This window comes from Fusarium coffeatum (assembly GCF_003316985.1).
Source record: "Fusarium coffeatum strain FIESC_28 chromosome Unknown BRIP53273_contig_107, whole genome shotgun sequence".
NCBI classification, from domain to species: domain Eukaryota; kingdom Fungi; phylum Ascomycota; class Sordariomycetes; order Hypocreales; family Nectriaceae; genus Fusarium; species Fusarium coffeatum.
The window spans coordinates 78,589-106,486 of NW_022157900.1; the positions used below are offsets into that span (position 1 = coordinate 78,589).

Sequence of the window (27,898 nt, forward strand, 5' to 3'; positions counted from 1 at the left end):
ACGTCTCCAAGTATAGGACATAGCGATGGATGGTATATCCAGTGGCTACAAGAGCGTTATACCATCTGATCGAAACCAGAATTTATGTTGGAAAATGTCCATGTCAAGGTTACTCTAGGACAAGGTTGAAGGCGGAGGATTACAGAAACTCGATTCCAGGATTTTAGGCACACTATCATCACAGCAAAAACAACTTTTATCCCATAATTACCACAATCTACTTGCTCAAAAAGCCTATCTAATCCATCTGATCAACAGGCGGCGTAGCATCCCCATACCCTCCAACAGGCCTCCCCTCAATATCCCTATCCCCAGCCCCAACATCAACTCTCCATCCAAAAGCATCCTCCGCCCGTCCAAGCTGAACATCCTGCAAATGCTTAAGCAACTTCTCAAACAACGGACCAGGCTCCTCATTCCCATCCTGAATATACGTCGCAACCTCCTCCTTACCACCAACTCGTCTCGTAATAGATCGAATAGGCACAAGCGCAGCCGCAGTACCCGCTGCGAAAACTTCACTGAACTCGGACAGTTCAGAGTACTTGATTGCGCGCTTCTCAACTTTCCAGCCGTAACTGCGTCCAAGCTCTTGGATACTGTCGCTTGTCACACTGTCGATGACATTCTTGCTATCCGGCACAGAAAGCGTAGTCTCACCACCATTCACTTTAACACCGATGAATCCACTCGTGCTGAACTCGTCAATCTCCTCGTGACGCACACTATCCAAGTGCAGCGTGATACCATAACCTTCATCACGCGCCTTATCACTCCATCGCAGCACAGGAGCATAGTTTCCACCCACCTTGGCATTTCCCGTACCATTCGGCGCCGCACGATCGAAGTCTTCCAAAATAAGAGCCTTCACGGGATGAGCACCGTGGTACACACCCGTAGGAATGACAAACACCGCAAAGATATACTCATCCGGCGGCGACAAGCCAAGCTGTGCGCTAGATCCGTAAAGCTGGGGACGAATATACAGCGCCGCGCCTGTCTCGTGGGGAGGAACATATTCCGCGTTCAGCGCAACAGCAGCTTTAACAGCCTGAATGAACAGATCTTCGGGGACAGGCGGCATGGAGACGACCTCTGCAGAATGCTGGAGCCGTTTCGCGTTACGATCGGGTCGGAAGATGGTGATTCCTGCATCGTTGGGGGTACGGAATGCTTTGAGGCCTTCGTAGGCTTGTTGGCCGTAGTTTAAAGCGGGAGCCATGCCGTGGATACGCATGAAGGGATCTGCGACGAAACGAAGGGGTGTCCATTTGCCGGTGCTTCGAGAGTAAGTTGCTTCGACATGGCCGTTGACTGGGTTGTCAGTATACCTGATTATCTGGATGGCAATTGCTGCTTACCTTCCCGGACTTTGAAGCCGACGTTTGACCAGTCGATTGTGTTAACCGGGGGAGGAGGAAAGGTAGACATTTTGCTGTACTTGACCAACAATTGATTCTACAGGTGGTATCTGTCAACTTATAGATCGCGTAGTGAGCGGGATGTAATAGTTTATGGACCCCGCTGACTCTGGACCCGCCGATGTCGCAATTGACCGCGGGGTTCTTTGCATGTCATTCGTTGTCAAGGATTCAGCTGTGATGTCATGATTGGATAGCTGATTGTAAGCATTGGAAAGAGCTGTATAATCATGAGATACGAAATGAGGCATCAACCGGACAATTGGTGATGAATCAATCCATAGACGCTTATTTTATCGTATAACAAACACATACGGTTGAGTAGAGATCAAAAACTCTTATTGAAACCGGCTTTTCTAAAATAACAAACAAAACTCATATGGAACTACTCTTTTGATGTCGTCTCTGACGTGACCTTTCCTTATTTACCCCTGCGCCCGCTGACCCAACGCCAACGGCACAAAATGCAATACAATAACAATAATTCCTCAACACTTGACCAGTCACTCAAGTGAGGCAAGGCGCTGAAGACAAGAGAGGACGCCTAAACCGTTAGCATAGATTCAATAAGTTCGAAATGAGAGGGTACATACCACTGACACCCTGGGTAAGGGTAGCTGTTGCTTCGGTATTACGGTTACCAAGACTAACTGTCACGACATTCTTTACTGAACCGTCGTCTTGTAGTCTGTTGGCCCACTTGAATACCTTTTCATCCTCTCGTCCATCACCGATGACCATCAAAAAGTCAACTGCTTGCTTGTGTTCTTGAGTAGAGCTCATCTCCTCCTTGAGAGTCTCGAAAACCTTTCGGGCGGCAGTACGCTTGGTCCAATCGATAGGCTCAACAGCGATACATCCATCAAGAGCGATAGCATGTACGCGCTGAGATTCACAGGCGTCGTTGACATGGCTGGCACAGTCGGAAGCTTGTCGTGAGGCGGTCTCATAATCCTCCGCACTCTTGTAGTGGAAGATCAAACTACAGCGGCGTTCTTCAATTTCGGCTCCGGGAGTTCGTTCAAGGTAGTATGTCATGATGGGTCGCACAGACTCCTTCCAGTCCTTGATATGCTCGAGATCAGCCATCTCAGTCCACGACTCGTCACCATGAGCCTTGAGGAAGCATCCATTCTCGGCAATGAGACCCAGGTTAGGAACGCGACGGAAGACACGGTCGAGCTCTTCAGGTCGGCGACCAGACATGACGTAGACAGTGTTTCGCTCGTCGAGAAGAAGATCGTTGAGAACGTCAAGTGTTCGCTGAGGGCTGATGGGGATAATCTGGTTGACAGGACCCCAAGCAACAAGTGTGCCTTCGTAATCAATGATGAATAGACGACGCTGAGCATTGACGTACTTGTTAGAAAGAGCAGGGACAGACAGACGAGGAACTGAAGTCTGGTCTCGCTTGTGCTGCTCCTCGTAGACAATATCAAGACGGCCAAGGAACTGCGTAAACCAGTGAGCTCCAGTGTGCTTGATAACACGGCCGTAGAGATTGTTCCATCGCTGGTCCTTTTCCTCGTCGCCCATCTCCAAAGCTTGCTTGATAGCATCGGCACAAGCACGGTAATCCCAAGGGTTGACAGCAAGCTCGTTCTTGGCGAATAGAGATGAAGTACCAGTAAACTCGGAAAGAATCAGAGAACCATGCTTCTTCTCAGGCAACAGCTTTCCATCCTGACAGAAGAGGTACTCATGGGAAGTCAAGTTCATACCCTCGCGTTGGCTGGTAATCATGAGCGCATCAGCAATGGTCAACAGAGCAAGGTACTGAGCGTAGTCAATATCCTGCTTGAGGTAAACAACCGGCTGGTATGCAAGATTGGCCCACGAAGAGTTAACTCGGGTCACAATGTCGCTAACGGTGGCCTCGAGATCACTCTTTTCACTGGACGAAAGAGCAACTTGGATGAGAACAGTATTCTCACGCCACTGAGGGTTTTTGTTGAGGAACAACTCATAAGACAGCAGCTTCTGGCGGACACCACGGACGTGGTCAAGCTTATCACGAGCGACAATGAGCCTCTTGCCCTTGTAGCGATCCTGCATAACTTGCAACCATTTGGCAACCTCTGGCGCATCAAGGTGCTCGCGAAGACTGACGGGATCAATACCAATAGCCAGATGGATAACATCAACAAATCGGTCCTCGAGTTGGAGACCATCCGGCGTAGCCTCGGCGTTCAAAATGCGACTGCAGGTCTGGAGGAAATGTCGTCCGTACTCGTGAATTTGGAAACCGACGAGGTTAGCACCGAGCATACCCTCCAAAAGCTCCTTTCGGACAGCCAGGCATCGGAAAACCTCGGATGAAGGGAAAGCGACGTGAAGGAAGAAACCAATCTTGGCCTCGGGAATCTTCTTGCGAACCATTCCAGGAACAAGAAGCAGGTGGTAGTCGTGAATCCAGACAACATCACCTCGCTTCCAGTTCTTGACAATCTGGTCGGCAAAGGCTTGGTTAACGTTGACGTAGTACTTCCAAGAGTGATCCTCGTATGCCTTGCTCTTGGGGTTGTCGGGGATTTGGTAGTGGAAGACGGGCCAGAGAATGTGTTTGCAGAAGTGAGCGTAGTGGCCGTCGAAATCCTTGTCGGAGCAGAAGACTGTCAACATGTTGTGCTCAGTAGCCAGAACATCCTCAATATCCTGCTTTTGCGCGGTACCCTCAAGTGCATCAGTAGGCATGCCAAGAGTACCAACCCATGTAATCTCGTCAATCTTGCCATCACGAGCAGCGGCATCAGCAGCATTGCGAAGACCACCGTTACCCTGATCAGCATTCACAACCATCCATCCAGCAGAAGCAAAGACTCGGTCATGGCTGTCGCTTCGAACAAGAGATCTAGGCTGCAAAACACCCTGACGTCCTAGTTCTCGGGCCTTTTGCATGGTACGGTTGTTCTCGGACAATGAAGCGGGAGGAGGAGGAGAGCTGGCTCGCGACTTGGGCTGGTTGGCTCGGCTACCCCAAGGCTTTCCACCGCCAGCATTAGAGCCGGGTCTTCCTTGAGGTATTCTGATTCCATCTTCGTTCGCGAATAGAGTTTGGTCAACCTCTTCGGTCGGTGTTCGGGGAGGTGTGATGTCTTCTTTCTGGAAAAGACTCGGTTGACGGTTAAGAGGCGCAGGTCGTCCACCAGTAGGAGCAGCAGGCTTGGGAGGGAGGGGAGCAGTCTTGGGAGCTGACGATCCAGACAATGAAGCTCGAGTGTCGCCTCCAAGGTTAATGTTTGAGGAACCAGACAATGAAGTTCGGGCAGGATCGACGCCGGGAGGAGGAGTACCGGGGAGAGTAAAATGTATGGTTTTTGGGAGGAAGCTATCGTCATGTTAGCTTTCGTCATTCTCGCTAAGGTGGGCATGGAGGGGCAAGCGGGGGAGTCGAGAAAATGCTCAAGGAATTGACATACAGTGAACACACAAAGACCGTCATTTTGGCGGTAATTTGTCGAGTATTTTATGTTAGTGGGTATGTCGTCGATTGATTTCGATCGTATTGAAACTCGAGTTCAACGAGCTGGATTGATGATACTATTGAGTAATCTCGTATGACGACTTCATGTGGATGTAAAGCTGAAAATGAGAGGATCAAATAACGGAAAGGCGTCGGTTTTTGTTGAGAGAAGTAGCTTGTCGCAGGCAAAACGCCTCTTTGTCGCAGATGCGCTCAGATGTTCGACGAAAGTGGCGAATGATACCGCAAAGGGAAGATTGCGCACAGAAGCGACAAGATGTTTTTGCAAGGAAAACACTCGAGGATAAAATAATTGCAACGAGAAAATCTCCGAGTCGTGAGATTCGTCAGGTGGTTTGAGTTTAAAGCTTGGATAGCTCCGAGATTCAAGCTCTCTTATGGGGACCCGGGCAATTAAATGTTTTTTTCTGTCAATTGCAGACAAAAAAAAAAAGAGAGAGGTATTTTCCGAAAGGGGATGCAAGCCTGGAACCTATAAAAGAGGCCTGTCAGAGTCTGGGCCGTGATTATATGTATGGGATGGATAATGGATAAATGAAATGTATGGAAGTGGAGGAACAAGCAAAGCACTCACACTGACGTAATGCTTGTTTGAACGTGCTGAAATGATAGACAGACAGACAAGACAAGGGCAGTTTAGTTTGAGCCTCAACGGTTGGTACCTGATGAAATAGAAGTAGAGTCAAGTGGAGAGAGAGAACAATTGGTCTGATAAAGGGCCGATGAGTGGTCTATTGCAGAAACAAGGAGTCAACAGAAAAAATATACATACACGAGATCAGACGTGACGTAGTTTAAGAGAAAAGAAATCGGGATCAGTTGTTGAGGATCTCGAGACAGGAGAGTTTGGTCCGTGGTGACCCAGTAGGTCAGTGTAGGTAATTCAAGATTGAACAACTTCCAAGGTACAATTGAGATAGTGTAGAAACATAGAGAAACAGATGCAGAGGATCTTCGGTTAATTAGAACATAACCTTATTCATGTTTTAATAGTCTGTTCTTTACTATTTCTTCTTTATTTTCTAATCATTCTTGTCAAAAAGACATCGAAATCGAAGCATGGACCGATTCAGTAACTGTTAGTGGAGTTTCAGGCCCACGATACCTAGCCTGTCAGGCGGGTAGGCTAAACACTGGCCCCAGAATAGAAGACGATGGACAGAAAACAAGGATGATGTATGGATGATGAGAGATGGAGCATTGACAACCTACCACCAAGGCACAACATGCATCTACATACACAGTCTCTGATAGATCACGATGCAGAAGAAATTGTCAACCGGCATTTGGAGTAGACGCTGATCAATGGGGAAGGAGATTTACATCTGAGGGGAATAAAAATGCCTCCGGTTGATGGATGTGAGTTACTCTCCAATGCAGAGTTACCCCAAACATTGACAGAAGCTGGGCAGTACAGCACCCAATTACCTGAAGAGGCCTCTCAAATCGACACGCCCTGTTTTGTCGATCATGCACTTTCAACCTGATGAGATACAACCTTGATCAGAACATCCGGGACATTTCCTCCAGTCCGTGCATGCAAGTACAAAATACCACAAGTCTCCCATCTTCTCTTCATGTTCTACTGTACCATAAACGTCGCTATTCTTGGATCTAAGTCACGATAACAGCCCAAGCACACCCTCTTCTCTTGATCCTGCTAAGATATCATCAACTCGTCTACGCGAAGTGATACAAAAGCAACTCGATACCTCGTTCTCGACTCCTACCCTTGTCATTACCTGGATGCACCGGCCCGTCTACCATTACCACGCCGTCTTACACGGGCCGTTTCTACTTTCCGTGCTTTGATGCTTTGAACAAAAGGCGCATGAACCACGCGATTGGAAGCGGCATGACGATAGCCGGTGTATTGTGCATGCATAGGTACACGAGCATGATGTACCTCTGTTCAACGGCATTCCTTTAAACATGTAGCTACTAACGACAAAACCGTTGATCAAAGCCGCCAAAGTTTGTTAAATTCTCTTCCCAGAAATGATCATCAGGTACACTTGACGCTCTCATCGATTTAGACGCACCCCGCAGGTTCTCACCGTGGTGGATCATTTTGACATTAAGAATTCAGGCGCAAAGAATTTACTGTGCCTCGGGCAACGAGCATGGAACGGGAATCGTGCCTGATGAGCTAGGATCTTGAGTTTGGGGTAAAAGAACATATCCGGTCCGTGTCACATTGAAATTGCTCAAGGAACACTCAAAACGTACAGTCGCATCACCATTAGTGACTCAGGCAGTAAGTAACATCAGAATTATCACATGTGAATAATAGCTATTCACTAATAATGCCGTGATTGATTGTCTCATCTCCAATGTTTCTCCAACTTTCCAAACCCGTCACACAACATCCCCAGCAACAGGGTTCCATTCTTCGGCTTTCACCTGAGTCCACAGCCGGCCGGAGGACCGGGGCCCATACGGAACCGGACGGGATCATTCTAAAAGAGGACATGTTCGGCGATTCAAAAGCATTCTCTTCTTGGCTAGATGAGTAGATTTTTAATAACTCAATCTGATACAATCTCTAGAGCTTGGCCTAACAATCACATAGATTAGTATTCCCCGCAGACTTGGGCACATCTTCAGCCCGACGCTTCCCGGGGTTTATAAATCGTATCATCCACTCACGATCAGCGGGGTAACCTCGTGGGCAGTTTCTAGAAGATATCAAGCAATGCCGGTCCTGGCAGCATGCATGCAGACTGTAAATGAATGACTCGAAGTTCTGTTGTAAAGATATTTCCAGATATTTCGACAGCAACGCGACTTTACCCCACAACACCACTTTCTAGACATTTCCAACGTATCGTGAGCTTCATCTCTTCTACCATCTTCCTTGCCCGTGCCCCTCCCTTGTAAAAGCGAGCCTATCAGCGCAATGTCCCATTGTGGTTGTAGGTGGAGACAGATGCAGGTTGGATCACAGCCAGGTCTAGAGCCAACTCCCGTGCATGCATGATCTGCCTGCCAGAGAAGAGTGTGCTACTTGCATTGCGTGAGTTTCGGAAGTCTCCCGTGAAGCATCCCTCCATACCGCGTATCACTCTGTGGCAGTCCCAAGATAAGCACAATTACTGCGCCCCAGATGACTTTCACTCAACGCCCGAACATGGAACCAGTCACGAAAAGAAAAACGCGCAGTGTAGGGTATCTTGACTTGTACCAGTAACGAACACCATTTTAAAATTCTAATTTTGCCAAACCCGGACAGCCTTGTCTTTTCCACCACTTCCGACTCTCTTACCATCCGGTGCCCAATCCACCGCGTAAACTTCATCCGCATGACCCGGCAGATCATTGGAGAGTTTGTGAGTAGCCATTGACCAGACCTTGAGTGTTGTATCCTTTGATGCTGTGACTAGAAGGCGGGAGTCTGCTGAGAAAGCGCACTGGTATACGGGAGCGACGTGACCGCGAAGGGTGTTGATGAATTTTCCGTCCCTGGAGATGTTAGTTGGGATGTTCAGGAGGGTATGGGCTGGTATCTTACCTGGCGTTCCAGAGCTTGGTGTGGTTATCCCAGCCTGCGCTGGCAATGAGGGTTCCGTCGGGGGAGAATGTGACGTGGTTGACTTGCTTTTGGTGACCCAGCATACGGTTAACTGGCTTTGTACTTTGCGCAGGATCCCAGAGGTACATGGTAAAGTCATCACTGCAAGTAACCAAACGCTCAGCAATTCTACCCTGGAATCTGGCAGCCTTTTCGAATCGCGCCTTGGCCTTTTCTCGCTTTCCTTCTTCCGTGTCAGGCACAGGAGTATGGTCGTAGAATCCTGTCCTCAAGACGAAATCTGTGGACAGAGCAAGATGGTTCACCCAGTGGACGTGAGCTGACAAAGTGTGCACCATGGTTCCCTTCTCGGCGTTCCACACTCTGACTGTCTTATCGTGACTTCCACTGTAAATAAGACCCTCGCCTCCCCAGCGAACACAACTAACACTGCTCTTGTGTCCAGACAAAACATGCTCCGTCTTGCCAGAGTTGACGATCCATATGCGAATAGTGGCATCCTTGCTAGCACTGGCAAGTCGTGGTGTACCGTCTCTCCAGAGATGATAAGGTTCCCAAACCATATTTGTGATCCATTTTGAGTGTCCTGTCAAAGGGTTTCCGACAGCCTTTCCAGTATCAGGGTTCCAAAGACGAACAGTCTTGTCATAACTTCCAGTAGCAAGGCGCATACCATCAGGGGACCAAGAAACAGCCAGAACCCAACCAGAGTGGCCTGAAAGAGTGTATTTAGGAGTACCAGTCTCAGTATCCCATATGCGTGCCGTCTTATCACCAGATCCAGTTGCGAGTCTGTTGCTGTTTCTAGGATTGAACTGTGCTGCGAGGATAGCTTCACCATGGCCAGGAATCTTGTGGGACATGCGCGTCACAGGCTGGACCTTGAAAACAGCCTGCGGCTCAGCGCTAAGAGTAACAGTCGTTTCGAAGGGGTTCTCGATACCATGGTTACGAAGAAGCTGAAGAAGATCGGTAGGATATTGGTCCACAATGATTTCGCTATCGGGGATATGAATTCGGAATCGGTACGGCAAAAACTCTTCCTTTTCCTGAAAGAAGTTAATAACAATTCCCGGCGCATTTGTTCAAACATACCCTCGCAAGCAGTGTATTCAATAATAGCGACAAATTCTTCTCCGAAGCATCTGCGAGAGGAACTTCAATCACATCGGCCATCTGCTTTCCATCCCCATCAAGGAACCTCGCCTTGAAGGAGCCAGCAGGCCCAGTAGCGAACGTCGTAACATCCTGCTGAGTCGACGTCCTCTCGAGATCCTCTCTCTTCTGTCGCTTGGACGGGGGAGGTACAATTGTCGCCATCGTGAATATTGTCGTGCTGTACTTTCGCAGTGGAAATTCAGAGCGGGATAGTGGGGCAATTGGCAAAATCTAGAAAATTTTGGCGGTGAGAAGCTGCAGCCAAATCTTATCTTGGAGCAGCAGAATTGAGTGGCGTTGACAAAATAGTTTAGTCTGTCGTCAGAAGAATTGGCTGCTGAAAGGATGAGACGAAATGATTTAGTCATATTACATGATCTTCGTCTAGCACTTGGGCTACTTTATTTTGGCAGCCCAAGCCACCAAGGACAATTTCTGTCACCTGGCTCTGCAGCTTGAATAGTTATACTTTTGCACAGGCCTCTTAATGCTTGACATTCTATCTTGATAACAGACTGTTCCATACCCTTGTTTCCGTTAGAGTCATGCTGAACTCGAAACACCTAAAATACAATTCCTAGCGCCATTTCTTTATAACGCCATGCCATCCTCAGAGTAGCAATATTTACCATGTTCTTCGTCCATACTCCATACTCCCTATTCTTCTTTTTTCAGTTTGCGAAACCTCTGACTCATCAGTCAATAACAAAAAAGACGGGTACAGTTAATTTGAGAGTCTCTGGCTCTGATCACCCTCTGATAGTCCTCCGCGGATGATTTCAAGGAGATTGATATGGTTCTCGGCAAATCCACTTTGCACATAGGGATGGGTGTTGAATGGGGATTCCGCATAAGATACATTGTAATCTTGTTCAGCCCGTTGCCGTTTAGTGTCCTTTCCGATTCGGCGTACAATGACAGATCCTTTTCCTGGTCTGGCCCAGACACTGATGTCGGCTGGCCTCTCTGGGGAAGATCGGGTAGATCCAATTTGCTCCTAGCCACCCTGTGATGGCCGTCCGCGCATCCTCTTAGGGGGACCGACGTAATGCTGGAACTGTGGCATATCCATATTAGGCACAGGAATTGGAGTCGGTTGCGAATTCTGCGGAAGATACAGTTGTGACTGCAGCATCATCTGATTTTGTGCCTGAGCCTGTGCCTGGGCTTGAGCATGGGCTTGCGCTTGAGCCTGTGATTGAGCCTGTGACTGAGCTTGTGGCTGAACTTGAGGTTGAACCTGAGGCGTCTGTGGTAAAGGTTGTTGCTGAATATGGTGCATTTGCTGCTGCTGATTCTGCTGATTCTGCTCAACCTGTTGGCGACGCTGCCTAGCTCGTTGCTTTACCGAATTTTGTCTCTTGGTCTCTTCAATCTGCCGATGTCGCTTGTCTTGGGCCTCTTGGCGCTTTTGTCTCTGCAAATCCTCATTCTGGACAGCATAAATGGCGGCGATGCGAAGTTGAAGATTTGACAAGATGCTAACTCGATCTGGATGTGCCATCTTTCGGTATTCGCTCTTGAATTGATGAAAGGTATCACCAGTCAGACGAAGAACTGCCTCGGAGACACCTGCAACCCTAATAGCAGCTGAAGTTTCGACATCAGGCTGAGGTGCATCATCTCCCCAAGTCAGCAGTGGTGTGCCATCCGCATCCAAGCTTTGATCAGCTTCGAGGTCCTCAACAATATTGTTTCCGTCTTCGCTTTCGGGTTCGGGAGTCGGTGGTTCGGGAGTGCCTGGTTCGTGATTGTGTTGGTCGCAGGTGATTGTAAGAACCCATCCACCCATAGTTTTTCGATGAACAGCCTTTGCTTTCCAAGGACAATCGGTCTTCTTGGTAGTTGTCTTGTGTTTCGTCGCCATACAGCGATACGGCCGGCCGCCTCGATCGCAAACGAGATCGCATCGTACTATGTCGTTTCCTGGGATGTCTGCACCGCCCACCTTTCCTCGGTGGGATCTAGCTTTGACAATTTTGTAACCCTCCTTTTCCATGCGGTCACTGAGTTCCTTGAAAAGTTCCTCATAGCTGTTGAAGATCCCCGAATGGGGTACTGTGACTGCCTCAAGAATGCCGAACATGATATATTTGGATATATATATGAGTTCGACGCGATCAACGCGTTCGGGTCTCAACGATGTGTGGATTTGGGCGTTAACCGGTGTCAGATGTGAGCCGCGTAATCGCGGGGAGGTGAGGATGTCTGACGGTTAAATATCGGTAGTGACAGGCTTGTACCTGCCAGTTGGGAAATGTCTGCGGGTGGAACTGCCAAAATAGAGTGCTCGTCTGAGCAAGCGTAAGATGACGGAATTATTTCGTCACTCTTACTTTCCGCGATTGTTTCTGATACCCTCACAGCTGGTGACAAGCAGGCAGCTGCGAATGATGAGTTTGACGAGGCAGTTTGTGAAAAGTAATGGATATCTGAAATGAAATCCAAGTTAGGAAATGAGGACTTTGAATGATCAAATCTGTCATCGAAGGTGCATGGCATGACCTTCTAAACCTTCATAACGGTGATCGACAGTGAAGAACGTTTGTAGACTGCATGTACAAAATTTTCTCAACGTTAAATAACAGAGACTTTAAACTTTTATACCCTAAAACGTTATGCCGACTTGGTTGGTGTAGAAATTTTATTCTTGTGATTTGTGGTGGTGACAGTAATGGTGATTTGTTACAAATAAAGCTTGAATGTGCCATGAGGGGAACAAGTCTCACAAGTAAAACTGTGACTCTGCATCTTAGAGACTCGCACGCGTTGATGCGCTTCAATGGTCCATTTACTGCGATATCTGCTTTAGTCTGGCATGGTCTTCGTCCTGGGGGCTCTTTCCTCAACACACCAGCATGAGTCTGAGGTCACAGTCAAGGAAGGAGCAGGCTACCTCCGAAATGCCCATCGCTGCCCGGGAAGGAGCTCATCGCTGGCTCTGAAATGCTTCAAATTTTTCTTCTTCCACAATCATCAAATGCAAATTGTATTGGGGATGGTGGAATACGATCCTCTTGCTATACCTGTGTTACATGCTACCCTACAGCTCATCGAAGTGAACGAATGTCAACATGTCTCGCTCGATCCCACCTCGAACTTCCAGTCGATCCTCTTCGAGCTACTTCCAGGGAAACAGTAGCCTAGACTATCCTGGCAACCCCGCGACATCAAGTGGCTATCGCAGCAGAAGACCACAGATCAGCAGTGGTTATTCGGGCTATTCACCCTCTGTAACGACCATCTCGAGACCTCCCACTGCACGCCCCCCATCCAGGCCAGGAACATCGTCCGGAAGAAGATCACGCAATACAGGAGTATCCTCAATTTTGGGACAAAGCGAGGCACATGATGTTGTTTGTGCAGTTAGTGAGTCTCGAGGAGTTGCCCCTTCAGTGGGGATAGCCTTTGTCAATGTTTCTATCGGTGAAGTTATCATCACTCAGATTTGTGACAACAAGTCTTACAGAAAGACGGTTCACCAGATTCAGTTGTCTTCCCCTTCTCGTGTACTCTTCATGTCAACAGCTTGTCCCCCAAACAATCCAAGTACCCTGTTTTCTCTGATACAACAACTCGTTTCTGATACTCAAATCGATGCAATGGAACGTTCTGCATGGTCTGAGACAGAGGGAATAGAGCATATTCACAATCTAGCATTCAAAGGTGATATTGAACCATTGAAAGTGGCTACTCAGGGCAAATTCTATGCCATCAGTTCATTCGCAGCAGTAAGTTCACTCGTCTGGCATTCTTCACGATACTAATAACGTTTAGGCTATGAAGTACATCCACCAGAAGTTCAACATCAACTTTGTGCCACACTCGCTTCGAATACAATATCGACCTTCCGAAGACACCATGTTGATCGATATATCGGCAATCCAATCTCTCGAGATCATGCAGAACTTACGCAACTCAAAGTCCAAAGACTCGTTGTTTGGCTTATTGAACCACACGTCAACCCCAATGGGCTCTAGGCTACTTCGAAGCAATATTCTCCAACCACCGACCAACACTCATAAGTTCATACTCACCCGATATGATGCGCTTGAAGAGTTGACTACCAATGAGGAGATGTTTCTAGAGATTCGCAAGGGTATGTCTCGAGCACATGGGCAAGGAAATCACTGACACAGACAGCCCTCAAGCTCTTCCTTGACATCGAGAAAGTTCTGACCAAGGTATGGTTGGTAATTGCACTCTGGATCCATACTAAGAGCAACAGTTGATCATTGTACCCATAAATGCCAATGTTCAAAAGGTTGAAGAACAAATCAACCAAGTTTTGATGATCAAAAGCTTCCTAGAAGCAATCCCAGAACTCTACACTGCACTGGGACCTGCCATGTCTAGTCTGCTTGTCAAGATTCGAGGACGATGTTGTCCAGAAAGCACAGGCCTTACCCTCATCAGAATTCGGGAAACCATTGAAGCCGATGTCACTTACATGAAGTCTGCACTGGATCTACGCAACCAGAGAACCTTTGCAGTCAAAGCTGGCATCAATGGGATGCTCGATGTCGCGCGTCAGACCTATAAAGAGCTTACTGAGGAAATTCACTTGCATCTCGACGAGCTGAATGGTGGGTCTACATGCTGATGTCCAATTCTAGGCTAACAACTGCCAGAAAACTTGAAGCTTGGTGCCACTCTCCGATATGATAACGGCCGCAAGTATTGGTTGCGCTTACAAGCCGCCGACTATGAAGATCAACCTCTTCCAGATATCTTGATCAATGTGGTACAAAAGAAGGACAAGATTGAATGTCAAACCCTTGACTTGGTGAAGCTCAACCTTAGACTTCACGATACCTCCAGCGAGGTTGTCCTTCGGAGTGACTGTGTAATACAGGAACTCATGAAGGATCTGCAAGACGACGTACCGCACCTGTTTCGAGTCTGCGAGTCGATTGCATTGGTTGACATGATAGCATCATTTGCGCAGCTAGCTAGCACCAGGGACTATGTCAGGCCCGATATCAGCAGCACACTGGCATTAAAGGGAGCTCGACATCCTGTTCTTGACAAGGTGAGTTGAACTCCTGACTGCTGACGGTGGCTAATTTGTTAGAACATGAATGGCGACTTTGTACCAAACGACTATTATTCCACACAGCAGTATTGCTTCCATATTGTGACTGGGTGCAACATGAGCGGCAAGAGTACCTACATCCGAGCGGTCGCATTACTTCAAATCATGGCACAAGTTGGCTCTTATGTGCCTGCAGAATATGCTGCGTTTCCTATCATTCAAAACATCTTTGCTCGTGTTTCTCTTGACGACAGTATTGAGAGCAACCTTTCCACTTTCTCTGTTGAGATGCGCGAAATGGCTTTCATTCTCAGGAACATTGACGACAAGAGCTTGGCAATTATTGATGAGCTGGGACGAGCTACAAGTAACCGTGACGGATTGGCTATTGCGATTGCAATGTCTGAAGCATTGATCCAAAGCAGAGCATCTGTATGGTTTGCGACTCACTTTATCGACTTGACAAAGGTTCTGTCGGATCGACCTGGAGTTCTCAATCTGCATCTTGCGGCCACGAGTTCTACAACACAAGAAGGACTGCCGCATATTACGATGCTCTACAAGGCCACTTCAGGTGCCATCACAGGTGAAGAGCATTACGGTATCAACCTGGCTAGAGCGATTGGACTACCTCAAAGCTTTATTGACAAAGCAGAAGAAATAGCGAATGACATCCGAACGAAGCGAGAAGCGAGCAAACGTAGCTCTGAATCGTCAAGACTCATTGCCAGACGGAAGCTAATTCTCAATCTTCAGGATGCCTTGAAACAAGCCAAAGAGTCAGGCAACAAGGAGACTCTCCCAGGGTATTTGAGGCGATTACAGGAGGAATTTGTGTCTCGTATGTCGGAGTTGGACGAACTATAAACAAACTGTTTTACAGGGTGCATGGTGCGTATGAAAGTTTGACTGTATTGATATTCGGGATTATACACCCGGTCGCTTGTAATCTAATTCTCGAACTCGCTTCCAAACCTCTCTCACTGTTCGTTCTTGTGTTTGGCGACCGTCTTCTGTTTCTGATGGACCTGCAGGTCTGATTAAGTTAGTATGGATCATGTCTTTTGAGGAATTGCTTACCGTATGGCTAGATATAGTCGACCACCAAGATGCGCTCTTGTTATATCGGCGGTTTCGGGATCGCTGGGCGGGTTGGCAGTTGTGACAAGACCACCAGCTTCCTCGAGAATGGCGAAACCAGCAGCGACGTCCCTGTTGATGTTAGCATCGACGACCGAAAGCAATATTCGCTGCGACATACCATTCCCAACAGCCACCTTCCCACCAAATATCCAAGGATCCCATAGCTGTATAGGCCAGATCCAAGGTTGCGCTACAAAGTCAGCAAAACGCTCGGCGCATTGAACTCGGTAACATACCTTCCCAAGCTTCGCACACCATGAACCATTCCACCCTTTCCTCCCCGTCCACTCCTCTCTGTCGCTAGTGTGACGAAAGACTCAACCTTTCGCGACAGGTTGCCATCTGGGATATCTCTTCGGTCCTTGCCCCACTCGCATGAGAGTGTGCATCCGCTGGGGGCATTGGCGGGCATAGGAGGGATCGGGTTTCGGATGAGCGGTAGTCGTTGGGTCTCATTCAGCCATGCGCCTTGACCTGTGCATGATGAGAAGAATTGGCGGAGGAACGGAGCGTTGATGACGCCAATGACCGGAACACCCTTGACAACAAGAGCGATCGACACACAGAACATGGGGAACAGATGTGTAAAGTTGACTGTCCCATCGAGAGGATCGACTACCCATGTTGGTTTATCTTCAACAAGGTAATCTCGCGATGCGCCGGCCGAGTATGACTCTTCTCCAAGGAAGCTAAAAGGTTAGCGGTGCGACGAGTCGCTGCAACAACAGATACCACTTACCCATGGTCAGGATATTTACTGAGGACCGTTGTACGAATAAAGTTTTCGACATCTAATACTTAGCAACGTTCAAAAGAGAAACGAACAACTAACCGTTATCAGTCTTGGTTACCAGGTCTACCGAGTTTTCCTTTTCAACATATGATACGGTACTGGATGACGCCCCATTCCCATCAATGCGGCGCTGGGCTGCAGCCATGAGCATATCTCCCGCATCCTTGCCCAATTGCACGGCAAACGCATAAATCTCGGTCAACTCTTGGCTATCCATGTTTGCAATCGTTTTTCCTGGATAAATTTAGGAGATACTGATGGATAAAGTCAACAAGAGATCCAGAATCTGTTTTATTTAGTGAAAGCCGTCTTGAACCGTCCCCCAGATTTGTTCCGCACTACGGGATCAGATGCGCCGTGGGGTAAGCAGATCGATGGCGGGGACTGGGGATGAAGCTTTAACCGGGCTTGCGGGGTGGCTTGGGCAAGCTTGGGGTATGGTTCGTGGGTGCCGATTATGCAAGACATGACGGAATTAGACTTTTGCGGAGTGGTTCATAAGTATGAGATGATGGTGAATGGTGATTGAGGTGTACTGCAACATTATACTGTAAACACCATCAATCATGTCTCGTCGTCTACTCCTCATCAACGGTCCCAATCTCAATCTTTTGGGCACAAGAGAGCCTCAACTCTACGGCTCGACAACCCTCAAAGATGTCGAAAACGATGCAGCAGCACAAGCATCAAACCTCTCAGCCACTCTACAATCCTTCCAAGCCAATTCGGAGGGCGCGATAGTGGACCGCATTCACGAAGCGAGAGGCAATGTCGATGCGATTATCATTAACGCGGGCGCGTACACACATACCAGCGTCGCCATACGAGATGCACTCGTTGGAGTCGATATTCCGTTTGTGGAGGTTCATATTACGAATGTTCATGCTAGAGAGGCTTTTAGACATCATAGTTATCTGTGTGATAAGGCGGAGGCAGTTATTTGTGGATTGGGAGTTTTTGGGTATACTGCTGCTATTGAGTATGCTGTTAAGCATTTGAAGTTGAGGACGAAGCTGTAATTGAATGGCATTGAGTTGTGATATAAGAAAGCAGATGGGTTAAAAAGGAATAAAATGAATGATATACGGATCAATGGATTTTATAGATGAATACGATCTATGGTATTATGCTAAAATGGGTGTTACAGATTCGCTTGCAATCTCGGTGTCTCCTCAGTCCTCAATCCCAGTTCAATTTTCATCTTCTCAAACGAAGCAGCAGCTCTCTTCGCCAACTCCTCCGGCACAACAGCATCAGTATCCGTCAACCGTCTGTTGAATACTTCAAAACTCAACCAACCATCAAACCCAAGTCCTTGCACAACAGTGCGTAGGAGTTGTTTGCATGGTAGATACGCGCCATACTCGGTCTCTCCGTAAAACAACCTCGCATTACGAGACCAGCTCATCCTCGCTGGTTGCTCAGCGTTATAAAAGGGATGCTTTGTGTCGAGCGGTGCATTGAGTTTCTCGCCGTCAGCCACTTGTAACAGAAAGACCTTGTTGACATCCACTGTTAGAAGCCTTTTGATGGACTCTTTCGTAACGTTCTCGCAATCGGATGTCTTTCCAGAGGGTGTCGTTGGGTCTGCATAGATTCGACCGAGGATGTTGTAACTGTCGATACACATGCCAAAGTTGGGTCGATCAACTCTTTGGACCATATCCCAGCTTTGCTCCCAGGTATTAATCCTCGTTCCCCAACATAGCGCTTCAAAAGCGAATCTCACAGGGGGCTCTTGCATCAAACCCATCTCAGCCGCCCTCAAAAGATCACCCTCAAGAACAGTATCATCCTCAAAAGTTTGTTCCTCAGGGAGAAAACTACTAGGAAACAATATCAAGTCGGTACCTAGCGCTTTAACGAGATCAAACCAATGCTCCAGTTCACTGAATTGTTTCTCTTGTGCTTCTCGGTCTACTAAACCGCCAAAGTGCATAAATGGCTGCAGACAGATGATTTCTAGGTTACGGGCTTCGCAAAGGTCGCGGATTGTGCGGGCGGCTGTGAGTTGGTTTGCGTGGGTGGCGCCGCCTGGGAGGGATTTTGAGAGGTCAACGAGGTCTTCGTAAAAGACTTCTATGCCGGAGAAGGAGTTTTGGGCAGCGGCTGTGAGTTTGGTGGGGAGGGAGTGGCCTGCAAAGGAGCGTCCTAAGGACATTGTGCATATAGATGATTTGTGCATGATGAGTATGTGAATGGAGTGTCAATATAGTGTGGTGATAGTGTGATAGGTGTGAGAGATGAATTGCTATATGAAGCTGTATAATCTACCTCTGACGTTGTGGCTATTCGATCGAGATATATACATCGGAGATATCCATACCATGTGAGATGAATGCTATATAGATAGATCATTCATCCAATTTGAAACCCCGTTTAATCGAGATGCGCATCTTTTCCGTACGATTTCCGTCATCATCAGCCGGTAGCAACCGTTTATTACCTTGTAATACGTTTTTCCAGAATATTTCCAGTACTTGGATCTGACTTACATCATGTTTCTTGGTGTTTCGATTACCCGGGGGTCTATGGTTAAGCTTTTACCCGGTGGAGAACTCGGCATTGCTTGCTAAGACGTTAGTACACGCACCCCGGATGAAGAGATCGGTAGCAGGAGTTAGTGGGTGGATATTCACTGGAAAAACCCTCTAACCGGGATTTTGGTGATTATCTTTTCTTTGAATGGTTGAGTACTTGAAGACGTGAGCCGCATTCATCTCAGATCACCATCTCATGTATTTCGCCTCATCTCATCTCATACCTCTCACCACATCTCACAATGTCTGTCCAACAACAACAAACAACCTACCCTTCAGGGGACTCCCTCCAATCAAACCAAGTCTCCCAACTTGAACGCCACGGCTACCTATTCGGCAAAAAACTCACAGCTTCACTCTCACCATTCCTTCATAATGTTGTTTATCAAGATTTGGGACTCAACTGGGGTCAAGTGCGACTTGATTCAGCTGATATTCCTGCATTCTTAAAATTGGCCCAACATCCCGACTTTTACGGTAAGTTTCTCTCATCAATTGTGTCAATGAACTCTTACTAATCGGGGTTTGCAGGCGCCTCAGTTACTATGCCAAACAAAGTCGCCATCGTTCCTTACCTGGATGAACTTACAGAAGAGTGCCGTGATGTCGGTGCTTGTAATACGCTGTATATTCGTGAGAAGGATGGTCGTCGAATCTTCTGTGGCGCAAACACGGATGTCCTTGGTATCAGCGAGTCATTCTACCAGAACATCACAGATCCTGATGCTGTATTCCACAACAAGCCTGCTCTCGTCGTTGGTGGTGGAGGTGCAGCGAGAAGTGCTATTTATGCTCTTCGAAAGAAGATGCAGGCTACGACGATATATCTCGTCAACCGCGACGAATCAGAAGTCCAAGCCGTCATTGCAGACTGTGCAGCACGCGGCTACGGCGAAGGTCTCTTGCACGTCAAGACCACAAGCCAAGCATCATCTCTTCCCGCCCCAGGCGCCATCGTCGCATGCGTACCAGACTTTGAACCCGAGACACAAGAAGAGATCCAAGCGCGCGCAGTTACAGAGACGTTCCTCGACAAGCCAGAGAAGGGTGCTATTCTGGAGATGTGCTACAACCCTACACCTTTTACAAGACTTGGTGCTATAGCGGAGGATAAGGGATGGAATGTTATTTTGGGAACTGAAGCGTTGATATATCAGGGTTTGGAACAGGATAAGTACTGGACGGGCAAGACTTTGGAGGAGTTGCCGGTTGAGAAGGTGAATGTTGCTATTGCTGAGAAGGTTGCTCAACGGGCGGAGAGCAAGTTGTAGGGGAATCGCATTGGGTTGGTAGCGTGCATTGCTTTTTGATATATATGAACATGAGTTAACAAAATATTTTGTGTATTGTCCTGAAGGTTCATGGTGGTGACGGTATGGGTTCTCCAGTGCAGATCATTGGTAAGCGTCGGCTTCACAGCCATTTCACCGACGCCCTTCGCATTACATCACGTGGATTAAATTACCGTTGAATTCTCTAATTGGGATAAACTATGAGCAATTGAGCGATGCGATAGAAATAATGCCATGTTTGATATGTGTACAGATCCTAGGCTACCCTCGACTGGTGTTGAAGTTCATGCTGAGCCATTCCGAACTACTTGCCCCATCTATCTACCATCATTCTCTCTAAATGAGACGAATTGAGGTAAAAACACAATTGATTTGTTAAGATCAACGAGTTTCACGAACGTCGAGGGCATTCCGAGATTGGTCTTAGCTGTAACCTTCTCTCGGCAACTAGAACAACTCGCCGAACGACTACGCTACATATATCGCACGTCACTCTCCGATCTTCACCAAACCAACATCAATCATGGCATCCTTTCCCAGAAACCCGCCAGAAATGGCTCATATAACAAACCATAATCATTCCCCCGAGACCCAGCAAATAATAAGACGCATCAACGCAACATACGACTGGACAGGTCCCTCCGATCCAGACAACCCACGCAACTTCTCTCCAGCTGTCAAAATCCTCAGTATCGCATCAATAACATCTCTCGCATGGGCATCATGTTTCGCAGGCGCAATATACGCACCAGCCCAAACCTCCGTCGGACAGGAATTCGACCAAGGACGAATAGAGTCTGTCTTGCCTTTGTCGCTGTATAACCTCGGCATGGCGTGTGGGCCACTTGTTGGTGCACCTTTATCTGAGACTTATGGAAGAAAAACTGTGTATGTCGCTACGACGCCGATATTCCTTGCATTCCTTCTCGGGTCGGGATTCGCGAGGGATATTACGGCCTTGTGTGTTTGTCGCTTCTTTGCAGGCATGTTTGCTTCGCCGAATGTGAATAACACATCTGCTACAATCATGGATTACTGCGCTCCGCAATATCGAGGCGCTGCGCTGGGGATATACTATTCAATTCCCTCACTTGGAGCAGCCGTTGGACCTCTTGTCGGAGGATTCGTCGAACGAGGACTTGGATGGCGATGGACGCAGTGGATTGCAGTAATCGTCACATGCGCTCTCTACATCCCCGTCCTCTTCACAAAGGAAACATACAAAAAAGTAGTTTTGAAGAGAAGAGCTATCAAAATGGGCATGGGCGACAGTTCCTCTCAGCAAACATCCGTCTCGAGAACCATCCGACATTTCTTTACGGTTCTTATTCTCCGACCCCTTCATATGCTTTTTACAGAACCGATTGTTACGTTGGTTAGTTTATACAACGGTTTCATCTTTGGTTTGTTGTATACGTTCATCATATCTGTTCCTTGGATTTTCAGAATTTACTACGATTTCGACAAGACGGGAGAGTCACTTTCGTATCTTGGGATTACTCTTGGTACACTTCTCGCCTGTGCACCATTTGTTCTCATCGATTTCTCGTATTATCAGAAACGACTCATCCGGTGGAATCAAACTCACGATACACCCCTACCACCCGAAAACCGTCTCATATCCTCCATGATAGGATCCTTCCTCCTGCCCGCAAGTCTCTTAATAGCAGGCTGGACAGCCGAATACCGCCTGCACTACATCCTTCCCATCATATTTCAAGGAATGACGATGTTGGCATGTCTTTTGATTTACGCCGGGGTGAATCTTTTCATGTTGGATGCTTATGGACCTTTGTATGGAGCTTCTGCTTCTGGAGCCATGATGTTGAGTAGGTATTCTCTCAGTTTTGCGTTTCCTTTGTTTGCGTTGCAAATGTTCGAGAAGTTGGGGGCTGGTTGGGCTACGACTTTGTTGGCTGGGTGTACGTTTCTTATGGCGCCTATTCCTTGGTGTTTTTATGTTTATGGGGAGAGGATTAGAGGGAGGAGTAGATATGAGACCAGTTCATAGATATTCATTGCATATATAGATTCAGAAGAGCTCGAGGTATCGATGTCTCGTCACCAAGACGAACCCGATACATTTTAGCTAGTTCAACATTCCAATTGGCCTGAGTAATCATGATCAAGTTCAATGCAAACATATCAGTATCCAGCAAGGTCCCCATCTTGACTAAAATGATCACCATTCGGATCTGTCGGTCGATCTAGTGTAGATATCTTGACTCACTGGCCGAATACTCTGGGACAGAATTTCATTCGTCTGCTCGGAAAGCGAGCCCTCTGACTGGTTGAGAATGCGACGCCCATCACACGTGACCCACCTCCTCTCGGAGGATTATTACATCGTCTTACATGAACCACGAAACATAAATAACCTCTTCATATCATGCTATCACGATTCCGAATTCTAAGCTCATCCCTCAGATCACCTACTCTCACTCAACTCAGATCATACCCTATCAAAATGTCAACCATAGAAGACGCCTTCCAGGCAGCCATTGACGCCGGCAAAATCAACGGCGGCGTCATCTGCGCAACAAACACCAAAGGAGACTTCATCTACAACAAAGTCTTCGGACAAAGAACACTTCTCTCCGGCGAGAAAGTACCTCAGAAGCTAGACGATATTCTCACTCTTGCTTCAGCTTCCAAACTTCCAGCCAGTATCGCTGCTCTGCAATGTGTCGAAGAAGGTCTTCTCACTCTCGACGGAGATTTATCAAAGATTGCTCCTGAACTGGCTGAGAAGAAGGTTTTGACGGGTTGGGAGGGAGATGAACCTATTTTTGAAGAACCTGCGAGGGTAATTACGTTAAAAATGCTTCTAACGCATAGTGCTGGGACGCCTTATGATTTTCTTGATCCAAAGATTGGAAAGTGGAGCGCCAAATTCAAACCAAAAGATGAATCGAAAAAGACGGTGGAAGACACTTTCATCTATCCTCTCACGCACCACCCTGGAGAGGGATGGATGTATGGATCCGGTTGTGACTGGGCAGGTCGAATCGCCGAGCGTGTCACAGGCGAAACTTTGGAAAAACGACTCCATGACAAAATCCTGAAGCCGCTCGGTTGTGAGAACGATGCACAGTTCTATCCTGTTACAAGAGAGGATTTGAGAGAGCGGCTTGTTGATCTTAACCCTGGTGATCCGGAAGGTCTTGGTTATGCTATCATGGGTCAAGGTGCTTTTATCAACGGTCGATCAGCAGGATGTTTCGGCGGTCACGGTTTAGCTATGTCTGCCACAAGCTACATCAAGATCCTACACTCGCTCCTTTCCAATGATGGAAAGATTCTCAAGAAGGAGACCGTGGAGGATATGTTCCAACACCATCTTACGCCTGAAGCAACAGCTGGCCATCAAGCCATGCTCTCCAGCCCCATGGGTTCATTCTTTAAAGTCGGTATCGAAGACGCAAAACTCGGTCACGGTCTCGGAGGTGTTGTCACACTGGAGGATGTGGAGGGGTGGTACGGTGCTAACACCATGAGCTGGGGAGGAGGACTCACGATAACATGGTTCGTGGATAGGAAGAATGACCTTTGCGGTATTGGTGCTGTGAATGCGAGAATTCCTCTGGATGGAGAAGTTACGCAGACAGCGACGGATTTGAAGGATGTTTTTAGGAAGGATATCTATCGCAAGTATCATGCGTGGAAGAGCTGATTCAGGCCGAGGTGTAAACTGAGATATTTCAGACGATGCACATTCTGGAGATATATATAAAGACTTTCCAGAGATGAGAGCTGTTTATGAAGCATCATTCCCAAACTTTTCTGAGTAAACCTTTCCAACCATCCTCCTCGTAGCCAACTGATCACAAAACTCCACCACCCTAACAACCTTCCCTCCATCCTCGCTAAAGTCCAAAATCCACGCATGTTCCATAACAAGCGTCTCCCCATCCTTAAACACCATATCCGACTTAGTCGTAGCAGCCGCCCTCAGCGCTTCAGTATCAATCGTCAAGTTCTCCACCTCACATGTCTTGAGTGATCCCTTGGTAAGGTTATTCGCGATTCCAGCTTCGTAGGCTTTGTTATCGTGCGACCAGTCTGGTGGCACGCCGAAAAAGTCGCAGAGGGAGATGGGACGGTAGAATCGTTTGCAGGATTCGTGGACGTCCCGGTTTATGAGGGCTGGATCGTTTGCTTCACCGGATTCTACGTAGGCGGAGAAGAATGCTTTGGCGGTTTACTCGATTGTGGCTCTAAGAGACATGATGAGTATGATACCGTGAATTGATATGGCGAGTTGATACGATGGCCTTGTCGTATATGCGATAGAGAATGTTCTACATATCGCTGTGATAAGCTAATGACTGTATATATACCTACGGGACGATCGGGTCAGCTTACGAGGGCTGACCAGATAAAGTGAAGGGCAATTGAATTTTCATTCCCATACCATGATCATCTGGAAAACCAATGGTTTGCCAAGGCTAGTAGCGCTTATGCCGCGCTTCAATGAACCCATCGCAGTCAAGCTAGGCGAAGCAGTGGTAACCTGTCATAAATGCATTGTCAATTCATCGCTATGTTTCCTGTTCATCCAACGACCGTAATCTCGGCTGCAACTCTTCAAAATTCGATTTACCCTCTTCAACAGGATATGCCTCAAAGACCATCCTTCTCATTAGCCTTCTCGGCGCTCTCCTCCCAGTAAACAGCTCAAATTGTGCAAAACCCTGTTCAGGCAACATGTCCAGACCATCCATGCTCACCCATCCTCGATGTGCTTGTTTTCGGAATTGTGTTAGAAACGGCGTGTCTAGTGTCTTGTATCCCCACTCAATCGCGACACCACCAGTGCGGCTTTCTAGCCATTCGTCCGGTAGTGTGAGTTCTGGTGTGGGAACATTTCCGATGCGATGTGTAGGGATGCAGGAGACAATGACTGTGGGTAGACGGTATTCTGTCGGCCAAGGATCCTCCAGTGACCCAATAACGTGAAAACGAGAGTGTTCGCTCTCTGCACTCAAAACACCCAAGTCTTTTCTCTGTAGTAATTGTGTAAAATGCGACACCATCTTTTCGGCGTTCTTGCGTGTGCGGTTATATATAACAATATTCTTGATACCGACTTGAAGCATAGCGTAGACAGTAGCTCTAGCCATACCGCCTGCTCCAATGACAAGACCACATGTACTTGACACCACAGCATTGGCGGGTGATAGACCACGTCGAATAGTAGCGCGAATGCCAATCCAGTCAGTGTTCTCGCCATATAGAGCTTTAATCGGGCCTGCGCGATTGACACTATCGAGAAAAGCAGCGCCTGTTGGTATCGTGCCGTCTTCGTTTAAGAAGCGAATGGGGATAAGAGTATTGACAGCACCAATGGCCCTAGCATGGTTACTGAGTGAATGAGTCAAGGTGATGATTTCGACCTTGAATGGGAGTCCGACTGAAGCACCGCCAAACTCAGGATCCTCGATTAAATGCTTGATACCCCGAAGTGACGAGCAGGATACTGGTTCGTATGTATGGGGCAGTCCGCATGCCTTTAACGCGGCTGTATGCATTGCTGGCGACAAACTGTAGCTGACATTGGCTCCAAAGACGTAAAGCTTCATTTGGTCATATATGAATGAAGAGAAAAGAGCTTTTGTTGCGCCAGTTGCGGTGATGGTAGGTGTAATAGGTGGTTTCGGGTTGACTCGTTCAAGTGAGTCTGGTCGAACGACGGTCAAAATGCGATTAAGAGCTTGAGAGTTGCGACCAAGGTTTCCGGAATTATAAGCAATAAGAGGAATCTTGGGTCCTTGCAGCGCGGCAACTGATGTTTTTAGATGGTTAATGCTGAAGTTGTCGTCGATTGATGTCGCGGGTCGTATTAATCTTGCAATATGGCAGCCCAAATTGTTGGCTTTCTTGTACCAAGACATCCACATTGGAGAGTCCCAGCTTGGTGGATCTGAGATGATAAAACAATTGCCAATTATCTTTGTTCTTTTGCGAATTGAGAGTATACGTGAGATGTGTACATCTTCGAGTCGAAGGTCGACAGTCATCATTTCAGGCGCCAGTCGAACGGCGTGGTGGACGAGATCGAGATACACACGCAGAATCTCGTCAGTTGCTGTGTGAGGGAGGAAGAGGTGAAGGATTATTGGAAGGATGGTACTTCTTCTCACAACCCCGATGCCTTTGGTGATATCTGCAAGTAGTTTTGCGCTGGTCTCAGATGTCAAGGTGCCATGTTCAGCGTGGTCTGCCAGATCATGCACGACGATCTGTACCACATCTGCACCCTTGACATGCTCCTCAACTTCCACGCCCTCGCCGAGGATGTCCGTTAGGGGAATCGAAGTGGCGTATGTAAAATTGCGTTCCTCGGTAGGAATTCTCGATAGTGGAAAGGCTGAATCGGCAAATGGTATTGTTCCTGCAGGATAAACCAGCGACAGAAACTTGAGAAAGTGTCGCTCGACATGTTTGAGTGTCAAGTAAGGCGCTGGTGACCTCTCCGACATTGATGTTCTTGCAAGTAATGATTTACTCGCCTTCTCGGAGACGTTGAAGAACTCAAAGTTTGTGCAGGACCTAAAGATAGCATTGCTGACATCGAGAAGGTTTCGTATCTTTGTCGGATCACGAAATCTGAGGTGATTCTGAATCGCATCGGCGTCTCGAACAATGTGAATGACAGGATGACTTGACGCAAACTCTCGTAGTAGACTCTGAACTCGACTCTCCATCCATGAGCAAACCAAGATACAACCAGTAGAATGCCGTTGTAAAGCACCTTGCAAAACCTTGGCTTGTTGCTTATAACATTCAGCAGATCCATGCTCAGCCTTATAAGCAGCACTGGATAAACCGGTAACCCGTTGGAAAGCTTGTTCCATGTCAACAACCTTTCTCTCCATAGCAGACGAAGCCATAACCGCCAATGTCGACTTTCCAGCACCGCGCATTCCAACAAGAATCATTGACGCATCTGGAATAAAGTCGGGAACCTGCCCAGTCAAGGGAGGAAAGGTGGGAGATGGTGTACGAGTGAGGCCATCCTGTTGGTCTCCATTTGGACCCACGGAGTGAGAGGCCGCTCTCGAATTGGGCTGTGATGTGTTTTGAGACGGAGTTTGTGAGTGAAGCGCGTCGCCAAGTCTAAAGGACTGTGACTTTGGTGTTGAGGGATCGAGGTTATCACGGGTTATTCCATCGTAATGACTTCTTGGACGGGCATGACCGTTTGGTCGCAACAAAGCATCCTCATGGCCAAGCATTGACCCGATAGACCTCTTGACACCAGCCATTTTGTATGCGTTGACCGTGTCTAGAGTGACTCCATAACAATATCGTAGTATGTAGTAACAGTAAATGGTCGTATATTGTCGGTATCAGTAGAAACGTGAGTGCTTGTCAAAGAATAGAATCTGTCTCGAGGTGGGCGGCAGGGTGCTCGGCAGATCCCCCACCAGCAAATCCGGGGCATGCAAGTCACAATTGGTCGGGAAAGTGTTTATCCGACCCACTTCAACCTCCGGT

The 27,898-nt window shown here is 47.7% G+C and overlaps 11 protein-coding genes across 11 annotated transcripts; 4 read left to right on the forward strand and 7 right to left on the reverse strand.

Annotated features, from left to right (window-relative positions):
* Positions 1–238: 238 nt before the first annotated feature.
* Positions 239–1,431, reverse strand: FIESC28_04925 (uncharacterized protein; the record flags this gene model as incomplete). Its single annotated transcript, XM_031159072.1, has 2 exons — positions 239–1,314; positions 1,362–1,431. 2 exons carry the CDS (start codon positions 1,429–1,431, stop codon positions 239–241), a joined length of 1,146 nt encoding a protein of 381 aa, XP_031016837.1.
* A 493-nt stretch (positions 1,432–1,924) lies between these two features.
* On the reverse strand, positions 1,925–4,863 carry FIESC28_04926 (uncharacterized protein; the record flags this gene model as incomplete). Its single annotated transcript, XM_031159073.1, has 3 exons — positions 1,925–1,965; positions 2,015–4,749; positions 4,841–4,863. The coding sequence occupies 3 exons, from the start codon at positions 4,861–4,863 to the stop codon at positions 1,925–1,927; spliced, it is 2,799 nt and encodes a 932-aa protein (XP_031016838.1).
* A 3,251-nt stretch (positions 4,864–8,114) lies between these two features.
* On the reverse strand, positions 8,115–9,757 carry FIESC28_04927 (uncharacterized protein; the record flags this gene model as incomplete). The annotated part of the gene is made up of 3 exons (XM_031159074.1): positions 8,115–8,367; positions 8,417–9,486; positions 9,533–9,757. The coding sequence occupies 3 exons, from the start codon at positions 9,755–9,757 to the stop codon at positions 8,115–8,117; spliced, it is 1,548 nt and encodes a 515-aa protein (XP_031016839.1).
* An 835-nt stretch (positions 9,758–10,592) lies between these two features.
* FIESC28_04928 (uncharacterized protein) lies at positions 10,593–11,681 on the reverse strand (the record flags this gene model as incomplete). Its single annotated transcript, XM_031159075.1, has 1 exon — positions 10,593–11,681. One exon carries the CDS (start codon positions 11,679–11,681, stop codon positions 10,593–10,595), a length of 1,089 nt encoding a protein of 362 aa, XP_031016840.1.
* Positions 11,682–13,197: 1,516 nt separating this feature from the next.
* Positions 13,198–15,497, forward strand: FIESC28_04929 (uncharacterized protein; the record flags this gene model as incomplete). Its single annotated transcript, XM_031159076.1, has 6 exons — positions 13,198–13,326; positions 13,373–13,694; positions 13,739–13,779; positions 13,824–14,181; positions 14,227–14,627; positions 14,670–15,497. 6 exons carry the CDS (start codon positions 13,198–13,200, stop codon positions 15,495–15,497), a joined length of 2,079 nt encoding a protein of 692 aa, XP_031016841.1.
* A 60-nt stretch (positions 15,498–15,557) lies between these two features.
* Positions 15,558–16,783, reverse strand: FIESC28_04930 (uncharacterized protein; the record flags this gene model as incomplete). The annotated part of the gene is made up of 6 exons (XM_031159077.1): positions 15,558–15,666; positions 15,711–15,842; positions 15,892–15,963; positions 16,010–16,462; positions 16,513–16,564; positions 16,606–16,783. The coding sequence occupies 6 exons, from the start codon at positions 16,781–16,783 to the stop codon at positions 15,558–15,560; spliced, it is 996 nt and encodes a 331-aa protein (XP_031016842.1).
* Positions 16,784–17,132: 349 nt separating this feature from the next.
* On the forward strand, positions 17,133–17,585 carry FIESC28_04931 (uncharacterized protein; the record flags this gene model as incomplete). The annotated part of the gene is made up of 1 exon (XM_031159078.1): positions 17,133–17,585. The coding sequence occupies one exon, from the start codon at positions 17,133–17,135 to the stop codon at positions 17,583–17,585; it is 453 nt and encodes a 150-aa protein (XP_031016843.1).
* Positions 17,586–17,707: 122 nt separating this feature from the next.
* Positions 17,708–18,751, reverse strand: FIESC28_04932 (uncharacterized protein; the record flags this gene model as incomplete). The annotated part of the gene is made up of 1 exon (XM_031159079.1): positions 17,708–18,751. The coding sequence occupies one exon, from the start codon at positions 18,749–18,751 to the stop codon at positions 17,708–17,710; it is 1,044 nt and encodes a 347-aa protein (XP_031016844.1).
* A 597-nt stretch (positions 18,752–19,348) lies between these two features.
* Positions 19,349–20,377, forward strand: FIESC28_04933 (uncharacterized protein; the record flags this gene model as incomplete). Its single annotated transcript, XM_031159080.1, has 2 exons — positions 19,349–19,583; positions 19,638–20,377. 2 exons carry the CDS (start codon positions 19,349–19,351, stop codon positions 20,375–20,377), a joined length of 975 nt encoding a protein of 324 aa, XP_031016845.1.
* Positions 20,378–22,865: 2,488 nt separating this feature from the next.
* FIESC28_04934 (uncharacterized protein) lies at positions 22,866–24,071 on the forward strand (the record flags this gene model as incomplete). The annotated part of the gene is made up of 1 exon (XM_031159081.1): positions 22,866–24,071. One exon carries the CDS (start codon positions 22,866–22,868, stop codon positions 24,069–24,071), a length of 1,206 nt encoding a protein of 401 aa, XP_031016846.1.
* Positions 24,072–24,155: 84 nt separating this feature from the next.
* On the reverse strand, positions 24,156–27,666 carry FIESC28_04935 (uncharacterized protein; the record flags this gene model as incomplete). The annotated part of the gene is made up of 2 exons (XM_031159082.1): positions 24,156–24,589; positions 25,002–27,666. The coding sequence occupies 2 exons, from the start codon at positions 27,664–27,666 to the stop codon at positions 24,156–24,158; spliced, it is 3,099 nt and encodes a 1,032-aa protein (XP_031016847.1).
* Between the last annotated feature and the right edge of the window lie 232 nt (positions 27,667–27,898).